Genomic DNA, 19,349 nt, shown 5'->3' with positions numbered 1-19,349 from the left:
GGTGTCGCAGTCTTGCATAATGTGAATTAGGGGAATAGGAATTATAAAGGAACAGAGACTTAGTGACTTACATTGTTTGTTTGCTTTGTTCTTCAAATACCCTACATTTCCTCTTCCCTCTGCTTGTCAGTGAGTGGCAGTTGTTCTCTAGGCAAAAAAGGTAAAAAGCCAGAGGCAGAAACTCTAAAGTTGTTTGGTTAGCCCATTGCGAGCTATTGTAAAAACATGGTGCAGAGCTGACCTGGCTCCTGGTATAAATATAAAGGGCTCATTCTGAGGTGATTTAAAAAAAATAAATAAAAATGTCTCTAATAGATGTTTAGGAGTACTGGAAGATCCCAATGCTAACACAATATTAGTAGCTCATTCAATAAAATGGATGCGTACAAGACAAGAAATAACCAAACCCAGGATAGTACTGTGAGAAAATATATGCACAGTTTATTGATAGATGCGAATAAGTGAGGCAAACAAAAGAATTCAAATAACTAATGGATTAGTTGTGAGATCAGGCAGTTTCTTTTTCTCTTCAATAGGAGAAACATGAGTGATGGACGTGGACCTGCAAGCAGGCGCGATGATTCCTGTCACTCTGGACGTTTAGGAAATGATAGTTTGCTGGAGATAAAATGCAGCCTACATGGCACATGGAAGGGAAAAAAAATAGAGGGCAAGCTGATGCTGTGCCAAAAAAGCAAAAATTCAAGAATCCACATATGAAAATAAATGTAGAAATTCCAGTGACTACTACAGGATAACAAATGATATCATAAATATTTTTGTTTTAACTGCTGCTCATATTCATGGCTTTGTAAGACCTGCTTGGGCTCATTTTCTTTCTCATATCATCTACAAATATCTGTACAAAGTTGATTTTAGAGCCGTCTGTGAAAGGCCAGTTTCACCAAAGACAATAATCAATACTATTTACATTTGACGTCTGAGTCACTGTAACGTAAACAAGGGACAAAAGGCACCCCGACGAATGTCAAACATTTAAATATACAGTAAAAGTAAGCACGAGGGGAAAAAAAAACGGGTGTCGTCCATTTAGTGGAAGCAATCAAAGCGTCAAAGGCTATTTTGCCAAATGAATTCACACAAAGTTGCGTTAGACGGTACGGATTAGCATCAATCAATGCAGAGTCCATTTATGTTGCAGCGCTGTCCAACAAAGCCTGAGGTAACACACATTTACAGAACATTGCCTTGATTATTCCAACTAATAAACCAGTATCTGGAGGAACAGGCATTATCTGTGGTACAACACTTTGAAGTCAGCTAGTGACCTCATTTTTATTACCATAATAGGCAAAGAAAACAAAAACTGAGCTGCACATTTATACAAGACACAGCAACGACCTACAAAGCTGGCTAACGCAGAGTACGGTTATGAAGTTTTAGCCTGTTCTCAGTGGTAAAATATCTCAGTTGACGTAATAAATACACAAAATACAGTGTCAATTAAGAAACTTTGGTAAGTACGTTATCATGAAAATTGTCCATATTCTTGCCCTTCTGGCCTTGTATTTAACAGCATCGCTGGCACAAAATCATTCTGGTTTCTGTGTGAGAGTGTTTTTGCAATTCCTTCCATGTCTGTGACAGTATTCAGGTCATTGACGGGATACTGTTCACATACAGGTTCAGAGTGGACGGTTACGCTGTAGGGGGTTTTCACCGTTACCTCCAGAGGATCACACCGTGTGGACTCACCCATAGTGACGAGACATTAACTTAAGGTAACCCCAGTGTAAGCTGCTACTTTAGTGAATAAAGCAACTCAGCAGTGTGGCAGAGAGACAGAGGGTGAGCTGAGGAAAAGTACTGACAGCACAACCAGTCCTCAAGCTCTGCGTTCCTCTCGGGCTCCAGTGAACGCTCGGCGAACTTCATCATCAGCAGGGCTCGTTTCACATCCAGCCAGTTGAGGAGGCCCTCGTGTCGGGATCCTCCTCCCTGTCCGTGTCTTTCCAGTTGCTGCTCCATCAGGTCCTTCCTTGGCCCCCACAGCAGACTCTGCAGTATGCGTTTAGCCTCCTGAATATGGATTCGTTTAATTGGGTCGGGTTGGAGCAGGAGTTGAGCTAGCTTCTGGAGGCCGGCTGAGTAGAGGGAGACAGAGGGGATGTGGGGCAGTTCCTCACAACGGTAGTCCTGTTCCTTAAGTGCTGGACTCACTTCAAATGGGTTAGGTTGGTGGAGGAGCTCGTAGATCAAGATTCCTGTCTGGAACTCGTCAAATTTGCGGTACTGGGCAGCCGAGACGATCTCAGGCGCCAGCCTGGCGTGGTCGCGTTTAAAACGGGAGTCCACGCCAGTTGAGGCAGCGTCCTCAGAGGAGCGACGTTTGGCCTTGGCAAAGTTGCTGATGAGGAGCCGGGGAAGGTGGCGCTGATTGTCTACACTATTGGCATTGTTGTCACTGTGGATATGTTGGGGGAACTGGGAAGGCCTGCGTTGATGAGGCACCAGCAACAAGTTCTCAAGGCAGAGGTCACGATGAGTAACCCCATGCTCCTTCAAGTGCTCCAGGCCATTGCATAGCTGCAGGAGAAGGAAGCAAACTCGGCGTTCGTAGACTTCCGGCTGAGTTTTATGGAATGCCGCCCACTCCCGGGCAAAGTCAGCTGCTGTCTGCTGGGGGATCTCAGAGGTGATGACCACCACTCGCTCGCGCTCAGCCTGTTGACCTGGTGCTGACTTGGGTGGCTGAGGCATGGAGGAAACTGCCGTGGTGCGAACTGATCCTTCATCAGAGGGCAACATGCTTTGGGGGACACAAGCAATGAAGTGTCCGCAGTCCTGCTGGAGGTTGAAGTGGGGAGGTATGGTCTGCTGTACTGACAAACCATAGAGTTGGCTCTGTTTGGCCTCCATGGATGGACTCTTACAGATCTGTAGAGGCATAAACACAAAGGACAGTGGGAGGATGTTGTGAAGGAAAGGAGAGGAAAGGGACAGGGACGGGGGGGGGGAGAGGGGTTCCACACAGAAAGGGAAGGAAGCCAACAAAGGGGAGACAGAAATGCTCGTCAGTGAGGTTTCGAGGTCAATGCCAAGTCAGAGAAATCGTAAGGGTATACAGGACTTGAATCCACTTTTACGGGGTTTATATTATTAACTCGTGTCCAAGATGACTGCATTTTGTGTTTGTGTAAGACAATAGGGTTTTGTCTGGATGTAAATCCTGCATGGAATGCAAAGATTAATCAAACCTTGAGATATTAAGCAAGAATGTGGGCACCCGGCAGGCAGTGGCACAACAGATACCGTACAAATGGCTGCTGTTTTGTTGTACAGCACTAATGATTTTGGGACAAAGGTCAGTGAGAATGAATCCCCACCCTTCGTTTCTAAGTGGCTGTTTACTCGACATGCCTTGAAGGTTCGTGCTGTAGTGGGACCATCCCATCTGAATCACTCACTGATTCTTATCTCCACATTCTATCCTCGGTCAAATCCCTTTCTAACGGGGTGGTTTACAACACCCATCACCCCCCTGTGCAAACTGTTCTATAGACAACAGAAAAAAATTACGTGATCCACGGTGTGATCCACAAATTGCCCAGCCCACATTGTTTACAATCTCTCATTTATTATGTTCTGAACTCGGTGTTCCAAATGAAGGCCATCCAAGAAGGGATCACGGGGTTCAAATATGAGCTACTCCTAAAGATTATTCCACCCTGTAAAATGTATTAAAGATTTAAAACAGAATGACACATCGTGTGAATGTAAATTAGGAAAATTTAACAGATTTCAGGGGAAACTTGTTGTGTTTCCCTTGAGCATTTTAGTTACACTACTTAGGAGAGTGGTAGGAGACTGTGGCAGAGCCCAATGCAAAACATACATGTTGAAATTTAGAGATTACCTTTACAGCATAGGCGTTGCTGTGGTCCAAGGCACATGCAGCAGAGTAGTACACGGCATCTCCTGAATTGCAGCTTGGCTTGTTAGATGTAAGTCTGAACAGAGACCAGTTGCTCTCCTCAAACCTCAGTGGGTTCTTCTGCGAGCGGGTGAAGTGATCCTCACATTTAAGCGCTAAGCGCCGGAGAGACTCTGCGTAGAGGCCTCCCAGTTTGGAGTACACTCCCTCTCTGCTGTCAATGTTACTCAGGAGAGTCTGCAGCTGCAGGCTGGAGCCCATATTTGGTGCTGGGCCCGTTTCTGAGGCTGAGAAGGGCACGCTGAGCTGAGGAGAAGAGGAGCAGGTGATGCTGCTTCGACAGTGGACGCCAAGACGCCCGTGAGTCTTCAGCGGCTCATCCAGTGTCCGGGACCTCGAGGACCTGCCCGGCGGCACATGACAACACTCCAGAGATTCGTTGGAGGAGAAAATGGGCCGTGGATCAACAGGGCTGGACGGTAAACTGGAGCGGGAGCCAACCTCAGCAGACCGACACACATTGGTCTCTGAGCCAGTGAACGGAAGGCGCGGGTAGGCTCGGACGAAAGGTTTTCCGTTTGTGCTGTCGGGAGCCGACACAGTGCGGTTGACCATTTTTTTCTCTGGCAGAGGTGGCGGCAGGTTACTGTTGAGGCTGGGTGGGTGAGGGGATCCTGGAGCTGAGGCCACTGGACTTTTGTCAAACGGAGAGGAACAAGACCGTCGAGTAGCATCCCGGGAATCTAAAATAAAAAGAGAGAACAAAAATTAGATCAGCCTCTTTACAGAAGAAACAACCTTTGCATATGTTGTTGCGATAGAGAGAAAGTTATATTGTCCATAAAGCCAAGTCGCACATGTGAACTTTGAAATTAGAAGCACAAAGATACAGACATAGATAGTGTCAGCTCTCTGTCTGTAAGGATTCACACCATATATCCAGTATGTTTGTCGCTGTCCTTGTGAGTGAACTTCCCTTACCACACAAACAGTGCACATAGACCCACATATTCCTCTGTGCCATCTGAGAATCCTCTGTCACAATCTACTGCTTAGCCGCGTTCAAACACATACTGTACTGTACCTCTTCTCCTCAGAAGCGCTGGAAAGTTCCACAATCCAGTGTTGCGTCTCAAATTAAAAACGTCATCCACCCAATTATGATCCATTTGTCGATTACAGACTAAAAGCTGAAAGTTTACCATTCACTAGTACAGGCGGATACTGAGATAACTGTGTGGTGCAGCCTTCAATAACTGCTTTTACAGTGGGAGGACGACTGTGTCAAGGAAAAAAATGTACTCCGTAGGATGTAGCCAAGCCCTTTTTTTCCCTCATTATCATACTCCATAATTATCTCTTCAAACAACATTACGCAGGAAGTTACAGCAGTTACAAGTATCTAAGTGTCACAGGGGTTTAAAGCCAATGCATTAGGTATCATGTCAAACTGTGGACTGTTTCCACGCCGTCTTGGATACGTCTCAGGTTTGGACAGGTATCAAAACTAGGTGGAAACAATCTGTAAATATGCACTTAACTAAAGACGAAGAGAAGAGAAGAGATAAGCAGTCTTCCTGCTGCTATGAAACCATGCTGTACTCCTATTCCTCTTTTTTTCTGTTGTTCAGTTTCATTCAGGACACAGCACACCGTAAACAGTGTCTGAACAACTAACTGGGCAACATATTGATTTACATGAATAGTGTGACAAGAGAAAAGGTATCATCTTTAGATAGATAAAATATTTCTAGTTTTAAAGGCTTCTTCAGCACTGATATTGAGACAGTTAGTCAACTGTTATGTTATTTATGACATTAAACATTGATTAAAATTGACATAACTTTTATAAAAGAAAAGGCAGTCAATAAAAAATCTTATTCAGTGTTAAATCTGAATTTGACTTTGACATATTAAAAAATAAAAGTAATTCTTTTTTAAAGGTAGATATTATATTTAATCCTGTACAGTGAAGTCTATATAAGTATAAATGTATAAACTGTCTGTTTTTAAAGCAACAAAAACACAACAAAAAAGTGGTGGTACTTATATATAGTTTTTACGATGTATTGTCAAACCTCTAAAAAGAAAATGCTGCATGATCTCAGAAAAACAACCTGTGTCCAGCTTTATAGCAAGATAAATCAATATAAATCTTTTATATCGGGACATATACTGAAAGAAACACATAAGCTATATCACCCGACTATACATCTGTAGGTTCCACAGTGACTCAGATAAATAGACCTGTTGCCATTAAAAGTGTAGATACAGTGCAAGTGTTTTTAATGAACCAACCAATACCACAATGTGAGCTGTACTTACCAGAGTCGGCAGTCAGGTTGTCAGTGGACGCGGCGGGGAGGCTGGAACTGCCCAGGCCCCACAGAGAAGAAGTGGTACTGTCTTCTGACTTGTGTTGGCTGCAGCGATCTAGCTCTATGTTGCTGCCACTCATCTTACCGGACACCCTGTGAGAGACAGAAGATAAATAATTAACCCTCTGTGTACAGTATATTTCTTCAGTCTACCCGCCCGAGTGCGTGTCTCAACTTGTCGGTTCGTTGCAGCTTCACGTTATATATAAATGTTCACATGTTTATAAATGTGGAAGCGCTTCACTTCCCCTCGATGTTGTCTTATCTGCGCCACCATGTTTCACCAATAAGTCCACGAGACTCAGCATGTTGTTTGATTTACGATGACAAACGAGTGCAGCTGGGATTATTTTCACTTCCTTATTAGATTGCACACAACGTGATTCACTGATTCACTGACTTATAACTGCAACAAACCCTGGTAAGACACCAAGAGTTTTGCTTAGTTTTCCTTTTCTGTTGACAGTTACGTGCCTCAAGTACACACAGGTGGTTTCTAAGCCTTTGAGTAAGACGTTACAAGTTAATGTCATATGGAATTTTCCCAAGATTCCCCGGAGTTGGATGCTACACAACAACCTTGAATGAGAGCAATGGGAAACATTAAACTCTAGTCTAAATTAGCAGCAGTAGAGGGAAAACAAAATGACTCCATTGTAGTCAAACACGCAGTAATAATCGTGTCAGGTCACTGAAACACAATGCAGCAAAAATCCTCTGCATGATACGAATGATGAAAAGTTGCATTTTTATTCCTATTTATTTTCTATGATGAAAATCATGTTCATTGTTTTCTCAAGAGTTATACAATCCATCTTTATCAAAAACTGGAATTGCTTTTCATTCACTAGACAGAAGCTCTGCTCCACCAAAATGGCCACTTAAACCAATGAATGCTGTGCATGAGTAGACTATCTAATCAAGGTGACCAATTAGGCTGAGTGACAGCCATTCACTTGTCTCATTATACCTGCTAATGGCTCGGCGAAACATGCTCCCATCCCATCCCTTCATCTCCCTTTCCCTTCTTCCAGCACAAAATGACTCCTCTGTCCATTTATCTGCTGGCCCCTGACTTCAATTCCACCATAAATCAGCAGAACAAACAGATAAGGAGGAGAAAGGAGAGAAGCAAAGGAAGGAGAAAAAAAAGGTTAGGGTATTCCCTGTGGACACTCAGGGGAAGGATCCGCTATCATTAACAGACAAAAGAGACGTGATGAAAGGCAGTGGAAATGCTGAGGCAGAGGAGAAATTGTAAAGGCTGCAGGGATTATTATGAGCCTGTGAACATGAACGCGCACCTGTGCAAGTCTCACAGTCTCTATGTGATTTGTGCTCAAAACATGAGATTATTTTCCGTGGTGAAATAATGGCGTCACTGCACGTGTCCTTTGGGAGGATGTGCGCGGCGAAATATGCATTTTGATTACACGGCACACGAGACAACACTCTTTTCACTGAATAGGGTTACGTCTGCGAATGTAGAAACATGAAAGAACCTCAAATAATCCTGCACACAAAGTGATTTGTTTTATAACGCGACAGATGGAAGACCAAGAATGAAAAACATCAATAAATGCCTACGAAAAGGGTCAGAAGTAGATTCGACTGCTCAGAATATCCAGTTTTGACCCCACAAGTCCGACAGAGGCTGAACAATAACTTCAACAACAAAATCAGCATAAGTTATGGACTGCAGCTTTATAATTACCATCTCAAACAGTAAACTGATTAATCGCTTGATAGTTACATGAATACAAGTGTAAACGTTATCTTGACAGTCACTATCAAAACTAAAGATTTCACCTTCACACAGTAAGAAGATGCAACGTTTTTCAGACACAAAGTTGCCGCTCATCATCACCCGCGCTCGGTTCTAGCCTAAACACCTCCTCATAAACATCTTGCTTGCCCGTCTCCATCGACGAAATGATTTCCTTTGCTGGAAACAAAGGCTACGTGAGACGCCACGTTCACCCCAGTAAACACCGTCCTGCCAGACGAGGTTGTGTCCTGCGTTCAGCCCGGCAACAAGGGCCAGCCAGATTTAGAATGTAAACAATCATGCGACAGCAAGTAACACACATGGATCGCGTTTGCCATCCTAAGTGTGTGTGTGTGTGTGGTATTAATAACGCTGTGTCAGAGGAGCTGGGCAGTTTTTAAAGCGAGGAATCGTACTGGGGTTACAGCTTACGAGCAAACAGTGTCAAATGAGACACAAACTGAACTGCAGTTGTTGTTGTTGTTGTCGTTGACCAGGCTCACACAACTGGTTTCACTTGTTGTATACAAATATATGTATGTATGTATATATATATACATACATACATACATACATACATATATATATACACATATATGTATATATATACATATATGTGTGTATATGTATGTATATATATATATACAAATGTGTGTATATGTATATATATGTATGTATATATACATATATATGTCTATATAAGTATAAGTATCATGAACACCTGTACAATGTAATGCAATCCACTTAAAATTATTTAAATGAGACTGAGAGAAACTGATTTAATGTAGTGCACTTGCACTGGAAAAGGACAACATCCTAAGTGGCACCTTTTAAGCCTCACAAAGATTAATTATTGCATTAAACTACATTTTTCCAATGCTTGATATCCAACATAATATTTGTTACAGTTTAGTGCGGAGAAGAAAAATGCCTATTTTGTGTAGTCATATAAATCAAAGCTCCATGAATGTTTGACGGTCTTTTTTTATCTCTTGCCTCCTGCTCCAGCCTTGTTCTGCTATCTTCTTCTTCTGTCATCCCATAGTCATCGCAACTCATTTTCATTTTCAACCCCGTTTTGTCAAAGCCAGTAAAGTCTGCAAATCACTTCCTCACATCCTCTCATCATGCACGGCAGCTCTTACATTTCTATTCACAGGTATACTCATCAACGTCTCCTCCTCTGCTCATATATTTCCTCTCTATAGCTTTTGTGCGAAAGACAGCATAAGAAGAGAAAGTTGCCACGCGTGCCTACCTCATGCTGGACAGGCAGAGGTCCTTGTCGGGCTGGCGGGCACACATTGCCCCTGGATCACACCGGTGGCTCTCTAAAGCCTCGCCGTGTGTAGTAACACAACCCTGGTTATATGCGAGTCATACGTGTATTTAAAGTCTGTCTCAGCAGGAAAAAGCAACAGCACCCATTAGAGATGCACGAAATGAAAGCACCCACACCTCGTACCAAGCAATCACTCATTGACCTGGCAGTTCAATTTAGAGCAGTGTGAGGTCTGTCAGATGGCAACAAGATGCTGTGTGTTCTGCTGCACAGAGGGAGTCGGGGTGTCTCTGTGGAGGGAGGGGCGGCACTATTGTCTTGGAACAGTCATTTGGAAAGAAAAGAGAAAGAAACAACAGTTCACACCCAAACGGTACTTGATGGACTTGGATCGGCATGGCCGATCTATAAATTCTACTTCTACTGGTGGCAGCTGACTGCCAGACTGGGACACTTTGGGAGTTGCCGGGGGCAACAATCTGTTGTAAAGCCCCTCTCTTTGGCAAACTCCACTGACCAATTGACATGCCTTCCCTGTTTAAGGGGACTTAACTCACACATGCACAAATAAACACATCCACATTAATACGATCTATTTCAACTAAGGTTGTAATAATTTGTCTAATAATCTAATAGTGAGAGAGCAGCATTACAACTAACGGTGGACTCCTCCACTCACCCCTCTCTTCTCCCAAGTGTGTCAGAGAGCTACGGATGCCTTTGCATACCAAAAAGGAGGCCTTTCTTATGCATTGCTCAGTAAGCTTCTGCTCCAAAAGACAAAGTGCACACTCTGGCTGTTTTGTCAATGTGGGCTGCTGTAGAAACATGTTGGGAGACACTTGTCTAAAGTAAATATAAAAGGTTTATACTTAAAAAAACCCAAAGTCTAATTATTTTAATTTTAAATCTATACAAACATACTTTTTTTCCCTGTATATTACCTTACCTCTTCGATTTGTATCACATATAAACATCCATACCAAAGGTCACATGACCATTTCCATACGCTGGCTATAAACATACACAACAGGAAGCTGCTTTAAAAAAGGAACAGGACTGCTGGTAGTTCAAGTAGGTACTAACAAGACCACGTCAGGAAGCAAATGTTGATGTCTGGATCTGTGTTGAAAAAAGTCTCAGTTTCTGCATGCCCTTTTCGAACTAAAACAAGATCATCAGCATAAAGTCTCAGTTCAGAAGGTTAGGAAACTATACAGCGGTATGGATGTCGCATGTAAATAAAGCAAGCAGCATGTGTGTAGTTTAGCCTTAGGCTGACCCAGCACACAATAATGTATGTTGACCTGTTGGTATTTTTCACTGTGATCAAAGGCTTTGAACGTCACATTTTTAAGCCATCTGTTGCTGTTAAATGACTAAGCACGTTAAAACGCTGCTTCAAGAGAGCACGGAACACATTTACATGTGGTGTTTTGTCTTAGGACGTTTTGGTTCGGCTCTGCAGGCAATTTTTAGATTTGGTTTTCCTTCGGCACGATAGCGCATGCTTGGTGCCCGGAGACACTTGCTGATTTAACACTCTGAACCCACTGATAAACTTGGAACACCAGAAAGCCACAACTGTCGCCGACTGGCCTGAGGCGTGTTCCCACATGTGTCTCAACAAGGTGTATTTTTATCAGAGTAGAATGTTGGCAATGTCATAACAGGAGAGATGGTTTCCTTACTAGAATTACCACAAACATACGGGCCCTTGAAATGTGATCAGCGCAATCTGTGTTTTTGATGGTAAAACAGTCACACTTGGCTTTTGCTGACTCCACAGAGTGACGATTGCGCTGAAGAACATATGCTTGTCCTGAGGAAGCGACAGTTGCGTATGACGCCTCATCCTGCCGCCCCAGACAAAGCAAAGTTTATTCTGAGAGATCATTTGATGCTCTAATAACTGCAACACAAGGCCTCTTCTCTGTTTCTACTTTGGGTAGCTGACTCAGACGGTGTGTGTGTGTGTGTGTGTGTGTGTGTATTCTTAGCCTCATGCAGACTCAGGTTAAGGCATGTGTGCAAATTCTGCTTATTCGACATGTAGGCTGTGTCGACTGGAAGCCTTATGTACAGTAGGTCACGATAGTGAAAGTCTTGAACAAAGGTGAATCTTAATCATCCTGCATAATCTCTAAGTGGTCGCATGATTTACTCAGCCTTGAACGTCCATGTGACGCAACAATATGTAAACATAAAGATCATACAGCACAAAGGCAACTGTCCATATGCGTCCAAACTCTAATAGCAGTTTAGTCCCAGTGTAACAATATCAATAAACAAATCTGTCCATTGTGCTGCAGCCATAACAAATTTACAGTAACACAGAGGGCAGCTATTTAATGGACCCATTTTACGTGTTAATTAGAATTGAAAAAAGTCACATTACAAGCATGAATGGAACAAGGCCCGCATTGAGGAATACGCCTGAGCAGTTTGAATGATCACAAGGCGCAAGAATGGAGGCTGATTCAAGGCTTAATAATGATGCTCTGAAAGGAGAAGGCACAGTAAGATTCACACAAATGCCTGCAGTAAAACACACGTGTGTGCAGCACTGGAGGCCATACACTGTTGGTTAAAGAGTATTTATTTTTTATACATAGCTATATGCATTTATATATAGGTCCCACCAGAGAAGAAAATCCATACATGCTTTTAGTCTAAGTGTGTCGTGTAAGTGGTAAATTATGTAATATAATGAAACCACAGTGTCATGACTGAATTACAGATGTGATAGTGGATGTGAAGATAGTGTATGTGCTATAATTGTACGCTCAAGTTTGATACGCTCATACAATTCATCCTACAGCAACAACAATGCATACTGGTGTGTAATTAAACCTGCATTAAACCTTTTTTTTTTTTAACATTGCTGCCCAACTGTAAACAATATTTAAAACCAACTCTTCATCAGGGTGACTGCTGTGTTCTCTGTCCTCTGCCCATTGAGCATAAACGGTTTCATGAATAATGTATAATAAGGTGGAAAATTACATTTCAGACTGATTGTTTTTGTCTGCACTTAAAGTAAAACAGTATTTATAATCTACCTGAAATTTTAGAAACACAAAGAAGCAACATTTTGACAGTTAGTTGTGAATGTGAGCTATATACTGAATGACTTGGTGTGTATTGGTCCATTGGTGTTACAGCACAACACCAATGGCTCTGCTTACATTCAGTTGACATTCTGTCAATTCTTCTGACAGCTCAATGACACCATAATCAAGTCAAATAATAAATAGGGAAAATAGTACATTCCTGTCTAGATACAGTAGTACTGGTGTTTTGGTCTGATGACTGGATAATAAATGAATGTTTAAATGCAAGACAAAAAGTACTTTGTTGTTCTTACCTGTGCAGTTTCTTTGGTGGGGGAGGCGGTGGATTGGCCTCATTATTCGCAGTCCCTTTCCCTGCTGTCAGCCGCTCTGATGAGCCACCATGCAATGGTTGCTTGGCTGGCATGCTCCCGTTATGCTTGTCTTCTTCCTCTGCACCGATGCCTTCAGTTTCCCCTTGGCAGGCACCATTGTTGGGGGCAGACGGGGGGGCCGTGCCTGGCTCCGTCATCGGAGGGGGGCTGCTGTGGGCCTTCCAGTCCCTGGCCTCTTTCCAGACAGTGGCACCATTGACCAGGCCTGTCACCCGAGTTGTCCTTGGATTGCCGGTTAGCTTCTTCTTCTCAACTTTTTTCTGCTCTCTCTCCTCATCCTCCTCCTCTTCCTCAATACGGCATTTCCATGCAGAACTGTGGTGGTTTGACTTGTGCCAGCGTTCAGATGCCACACTCTGGTGTTCTGTATGAACCTTGAAGTGGCCCTCTTGAGCAGAAACAAGGAAAAGCATGGGGAGCTCCGGCAGAGGGACAGGAGATGAGAAAGATGATGAGAGGCTGGAGGTGCCCAGTTTGGGGAGTTCAGGAAGAGGGACTGGAGAAGACATGGATGGTGTGAGGCTGGAGGTGCCCAGTTTGGGGGAGCGGATGTTCCTCTTTGGTGGAATTGGTGGACTAGACTGAGGCTTGGGGTGGAGGGATGGGGTTGGGCTGGCATCTGTGTTTAGAGAGGGTGAACTGTGGCTGGGACAAGGCCAGCAGAAGGCTGGACTACTGGAGTCCTTACGTGCTGGAGGACTAAAATGGCACTGGGTGCTGACAGCCGAGTCTGGGCTGCTCAGGTAGAAAGTCCTGTTGTTTTTTTCTGTATGAGCAGCCATTACAGTGATAGTGGCCCGTTGACTCTCTGCTGAGAGCTCAGGCTCAGAGCAGGAAGAGTTGTTATTCTGGTTTGGGGACTCGGGATGGAGTTGCACTTTATTTCCTTGCGGCCTGCGCTTTTTCTTGGTGCTCTCTGCGTAAATGGGTTCTGAGTCTGGCCGTCCATTGGGTGAACTGGGAGACGACTGTGGGCTACCTGTGGCTGGGGGGCTTTGTGGGCTCTCTGACCTGATATGTTTTCCTCCTGACCCCTCTGCCCCAGGAAGTGAATCTGTACTACTACGATAAGAACAAGAGGAGTCTGATAGGCTGGTCTGTTTTGACAGGATGGGAGTAGACTGTAGGGCTGGAGGGGGGCTGTGTCTACTGGTCTCCACACTCAAAGTTGTTTTGGGGAAAGTGGTACAAGGGCTGGAGGTCTTATTGATAAGAGTAGCAGTACTCCCACTGCTCGTACCATTACAATGACGTGAGGCAGGGCCAGAAGGAACAGCGTTCCCCAAAGGTATCTCCGCAGATACCTGATGGGCTTCCTGATAGTTTGTCTTGGTGGTCATACTAATTCCATTGTAAGTGCTCTTGTTTCTGATAGCAGTCATGCTACTCTGGTGTCTTTGGTTATCTCCATTGGCATTTTTCTTAAAACCTCTACCCTCCTCCTGGGTTACAAAGATATTGCCAATGATCATGGAGTCTTTGGGCAGGATATTGGGGGACAAGGGACTTAATGAAAAAGATTTGTTGTAGTCCATCTTGGTTTCAGGACTCTGCGGGAGAGCATCTCTATGGGCCTTGTTGCAGCCATTGCAGCCATTATTATCAATATACAAGGAGAGCTTCTTCAGGCCCAAACATTCAACTGGGCTCTTTGTGTTTTCCTGTGACATATAAACATGAGCAAACATTAAAAACAGATAGAGATATCCAGACAAAAAGACACGCAAACGTTTGATACAGGATAGACAGAATTTCAGAAACTCACCTGCTCTATGTTCATGTTGACATCAGTCGACTCATTGGTGTCAAGACTCATCATAGTGGGTTTGACAGCGATGGTTGGCTTGCTGTAGGGTGAAGGTGTTGTTACTCCAGCATCTTCATCACCTCCCGTATTGCTCTTCAAACAAGCGACTGGCACGCTGCCACCCAGGCCGCTGCCAGTCTTGTGCGCACTAAGTGGGTGGAAGCAATTCTTACAAGAGCCGGGTTTCCACACGTGTTCTGCAAAGTCGCCACACGCTGACATCTTTAGTTTGCTAAATCTGGTTTGGTCAGAAGTGGTTGAGGAAGGATCTGGCAGATATGGGATGAACTCTCATGGCTGAGCCACAGATAGTTGCAACGTCACAAGGTGTTGGTCACATGGCAATATGCAAAACAAAGGAAAAAGAAGAATGAGGTACATTGTTAAGAGAATAGAGCTTCTGAATCTCATAATCACACTATGATGAATGCAAATGTACCAATTATCTAGTTTTTTTTCCCTTTACACTTTACAACTAACTGTTCTATTAACTATACCTATTAACTATTCAGATTAGAATGAAACCACACTTCCTAGAGGTGAAGCAAATGTATGTACCAGATTGGTATCAAGCCTGATTCTGACCATATTTGTGGATTTGATTTAAACTGGATTTTAATACAGGTTCCTTGCCAGTTTCTCATGGAAGTTCTTGTTTTCACAATTTATTCAGTCACTCCAAGCTGCTGACTGTTTATTACTTCAGCAAACTCAAATCCAAGCTGACAAGTGTCTCTAAGCTCAAAGAAAGCCTATTTAAGTGTCATTTGTGGATGTAACTTAAGAAGAGCTGGTGTGTGCTGTGCTACTTGTTCCCATGGCCTCCTAAATTAGAGGGTATGTGGTTTCTGTTCAACCAAAGGCTCAGCCGGTGTGAGCCTGGTGACATAAAAGCCCTTAAGGGTCCACTGCAGCCCCCGACACACTGGAAGAAGAGAGAGGAGCCTCAAGCATCCTGGAGGTCGGAATGTTAGGAATGTCTTCAGTCTCACCAGGGTGAATCTCACACCAACAACAACCTCCCTTCCCCCTTCCACACACACACACACAGGCACATGCATGCACACACCTCCTTTTTCTGCCTTTTTGTCTGCTGTTTAACTGGACTGATGGTGAGAAGATCAACAACATTTCAGAGGGATCATTTGTTTCCTTGCATCTGGGTGTCCCTCCCTGTGTTCTTTACACAGCTTTAATTGCCTCTCAACAAGGTGCTGCATTGACACACAGCAACATTAGCTCACTATCTAGACCCATTATCTTGGAAAAGAAATGAGGACGTAGGGGAGACCAATTACTCCCCTAAGACAATGAGTGGTCTGTAAATATATGCAGCAGTAACATTAATATGACACCAGACATTCTTTTGGTCCTGGTAATTTCTCATATTTATTTATTGGCTAAAGATGCCAGTGCAACAGATAAGGAATGCTTGAGACTTCAATAGTTTGTAATTCATGGCTCCAGTGTAACAACCTTGCCATCTACTAATCCTATAGGAATGAGGAGGTTTCCTGTCAGTGGAGATAATGCATGTTTACATATTTCTTTGTTCTGTCTGACTCAGTTTGGGCAGGAAAGCACCCACAAGTTCACTGTTTGTTTAACCGTTCCTGCGACAACAGAGGAAGCTGAGCCTTGCCTAACGTCTCATGGCATTGTGCGTGAGTCACGTGAAGTGATGACTGAGCAGATGCACTGATCACTCGGCTAATAGGACTACTACTTGAGACACAACTACCAGTCAAGGACATGTCTGGGGGGAGGGGGGGGGGTAATCTGGGAAGATAAAGTAATAACAAAGGACTGTTTAGTAGTTACTGAATGACCAGTTTAGTCTCTGGTGTTCCACTTTCCCTGCAGGGAATCACTGACAAAAACAGGAGGAGGCTCATGTGAGACATCCAACATTTTTGCACTCCGTCTGTATCCTCCAGACTGTACTGTCTCACGTTCAGGTTACCCCCAGCTTCTTGTTGACATGTTCAGCCCTGCTTGTTTGAACAGAGATAGACCCTGCTGTCTACATTCCCCACACCTTCTCAAGCTCAAGGTCCAATATTTCTCACTTCCCCTGGTAAAAACACCCACAGCCACCAAAAGTTCAACCGTATGAAACTATTTGATATAAAACTCAGATTATGAGAAACATCTCAGAGGCGCGTGTGAAATCTCTAGGAAAAGCGCAAAATGGAAAACAGTTGAGGGCTGTAGGTGTTTTTCTGATCTCACTTCCCCTATGTGAAATTCTTCCCATGACCTCTGTACACATTCATAGTTTATTGACCACTAGATGTCTCAAAAACACACGCAGGAATGATAACCCACTGTCATAAATTCTAGGGTGGCTTGCTTACCTTTTAAAAAAAAAACAAACCCTGAGAGACTTGCCTTGAGCTAACATGTTGTAAGGAATGCAGTCAGGATGTAATGGTAGACTGGATGGCATTAGACTGAATATCACATACGTAGATAAGGTGAATGAGAGGAGTATTGTAGTTTAAGGTTTGAGGGCTTATCAGCACTCAACAGCTGCCAAAACTGCACTTTGTCTTAAGTTTTTCTGCAGGCACAAGCTACCACCACCACCAGAAAACACATGTGCCCACACCACCACCACCCTTTACCACCCACCCCAGCAGCTCCCACTCTACAAGTGGAACAGCTTTCATGAAGCACAGGTCATCGGGTGGTTATTATTCAGCAGCTGCAGTAACACTACATTAGTTTACTGACTGTTTTTTTTTTTGTTATGCCAAGAGAAACCCTACACAGATGTAATTGGATGACCAAGTAAGAATAAAAAAACAAAAACAAAACACCTATAACAGCCTAGATTACGCTCTGATAACCAGGTCATAACAGTGTGCACACACACACACTCTCTGAATACAAATTCTTTCACGAGAAACATTTGTCACGCTTGCCTAACTCACACAGTCCATTCATTCACGGGGGACAACCTGTTTTTTTCTATTCAATGGCCGGAACAATTTTCCGCCAAAATAATAAATATAATACAATAGCTACAACAAATAAACAGAAACATTTAACCTTGTGATAAAAATATGCAACACCCCCATTTCCTCCTTATCATGTATTATTTGACTGTCTGTCTCTTACTGGTACAATAATTGAACAAACATAGGATAAAAAAAAACACCCCACGTGTTTCGGGGGTTAAGTCCCATTATTTAGATGTGACAACTGCAGTTTTGGCAAGAGAATAAAATAATACACGAGTAAACGTTTCTACAACAGACTGTAGTCGAAAATAATCCTTCACGTCCTCATAATCTGTTGTAATTGGTCAATTCGCTCTATGTTGTGTCGCCTCCAGCGGCACAAAACACACACATATTTAACGGTAACAACTTTGCTCAACCTGTGTCACTGAAACAATAGAAAACGTTTGCAACAGTGTTACAACGATAAAGTAGCCAAGGTTAGATGGCTGACTGACTGACTGCTTACCTGCTCGGACTTTCTCTTCCCTGGCAACACAAACGGTCCCCAACCAGAAGCCAGACTAAATAAATAGATAATGGATCAATTGTAGTGGCCGATGTTCTAATTTCCAGTTATAGGCAAAGATGTATCCGTCACGTAGCTGCTCACACAAGCGACAGGTTAATGAGCCAGGAGAGTGTGCACTGCTGAGGCGGGTTTCTGCGGGCTCCAGCCGGGTGCATAGCGCCGCCTCTGCTGCTGCTGCTGCTGTTGTGTGCAGAGGTGGAGTACTGAGGCGGAGCTGAGGATCCTCTGCAGCAAGCATAGGGGAGAGCTGCACAAGGAGGTGGGAGGAGCTCCTCAACAACCATGCAGTCTGGCTAGTGCATGGTACACACTCCCAGATTTTCATTTAAATGCTTTGGTCCTAGCAGGTATTTATGATGGTGCTTTTTTAATTATTATTTTAAAGGTCCAGTGAGTAAGGAAGGTTGGCAGACATGTAATATACAAGCCATAAGTTTGTATAAGTGTATAATTGGCTTTAAATAATATTAGTTTGGTTCATGTCCATGGACGGCTGGATTGCATTCCCACGGTTCAATTGATAGTAAACAATTGTCCGTGTCAGTCTGGTCTGTCATTCATGTGTACTCTTTTCCACTATACAGTCGTAGCATGGCACGGCTCGACTGTACACGGTTTGGGGTCATTTTCCATTACATACAGTACCGCCTCAATGTGGGTGGAGTCGTTATACCATGGCTATGGGTTAGTTGGCATCTAGGAACCATGCCAGAGCACATACTAAAAAAGTGCCACGAGTAGAGTTGTGCCGTGCCGAGCCATGCTACAACTGTATAGTGGAAAAGCGCCATTTGAGCACTGAGTTGTACGTGTGCGGGCACCCGTGAACTTCCTTTGCAAGTTTCCATGGTTTCCATCTTCTTGGTTGTCTCTTTTGAACAAAGCAAGAGTGCATGCCCAACTGGACTTGAACGTGATGTGCTACAGGGAGCATACACAGTCAGCACATATGGTTTGTGTGGAAACTAAGTGTAGATGTGCACACATCTGTTCACGTAGACCAGAGTGGGCCAATGTAGAAATGGGTGGATAATGAAATTTACCTCTGAGTCTTTGATATGAACTGTAGGCAAGGTTCTTGCTTTACAGAGTCCACCATCTTGTGGCACCATGTTTACAACAGTGCACAAGAACAGCATCATCTAAGAAATGTGAAGGCCGCTGATGTGCTTGGTAGAGGAAGGTGTAGTATGTCCATTCATGGTTCTGGTGTGAACATGGCGCCGCAAGATGG

General features: G+C 43.6%; 1 protein-coding gene across 1 annotated transcript; it reads right to left on the bottom strand.

Annotated features, from left to right (window-relative positions):
• Nucleotides 1–416: 416 nt before the first annotated feature.
• On the bottom strand, nucleotides 417–18,315 carry LOC122758271 (inactive tyrosine-protein kinase PRAG1-like). Its single transcript, XM_044012315.1, has 6 exons — nucleotides 18,053–18,315; nucleotides 14,537–14,875; nucleotides 12,691–14,432; nucleotides 6,221–6,366; nucleotides 3,878–4,638; nucleotides 417–2,898 (listed from the first exon to the last, which is right to left on the bottom strand). Exons 2-6 carry the CDS (start codon nucleotides 14,798–14,800, stop codon nucleotides 1,762–1,764), a joined length of 4,050 nt encoding a protein of 1,349 aa, XP_043868250.1. The 5' UTR covers nucleotides 14,801–14,875; nucleotides 18,053–18,315; the 3' UTR covers nucleotides 417–1,761.
• Nucleotides 18,316–19,349: the final 1,034 nt, after the last annotated feature.

This window comes from Solea senegalensis, linkage group LG21 (assembly GCF_019176455.1).
Source record: "Solea senegalensis isolate Sse05_10M linkage group LG21, IFAPA_SoseM_1, whole genome shotgun sequence".
NCBI classification, from domain to species: Eukaryota; Metazoa; Chordata; class Actinopteri; order Pleuronectiformes; family Soleidae; genus Solea; species Solea senegalensis.
The sequence above is the reverse complement of the archived record's forward strand: the minus strand, read 5'-3'. Positions and strand labels throughout refer to the sequence as shown.

Bases quoted from the DNA above. Each gene is read 5' to 3' on its own strand.
- LOC122758271 (XM_044012315.1), bottom strand. From the start codon at position 14,800: ATGTCAGCGTGTGGCGACTTTGCAGAACACGTGTGGAAACCCGGCTCT. The intron at 14,433-14,536 runs GTGAGTTTCTGA...TATATGTCACAG, and splicing joins TCAACATGAACATAGAGCAG to GAAAACACAAAGAGCCCAGT. The intron at 2,899-3,877 runs GTAATCTCTAAA...ATGCCTCTACAG, and splicing joins GCAACGCCTATGCTGTAAAG to ATCTGTAAGAGTCCATCCAT.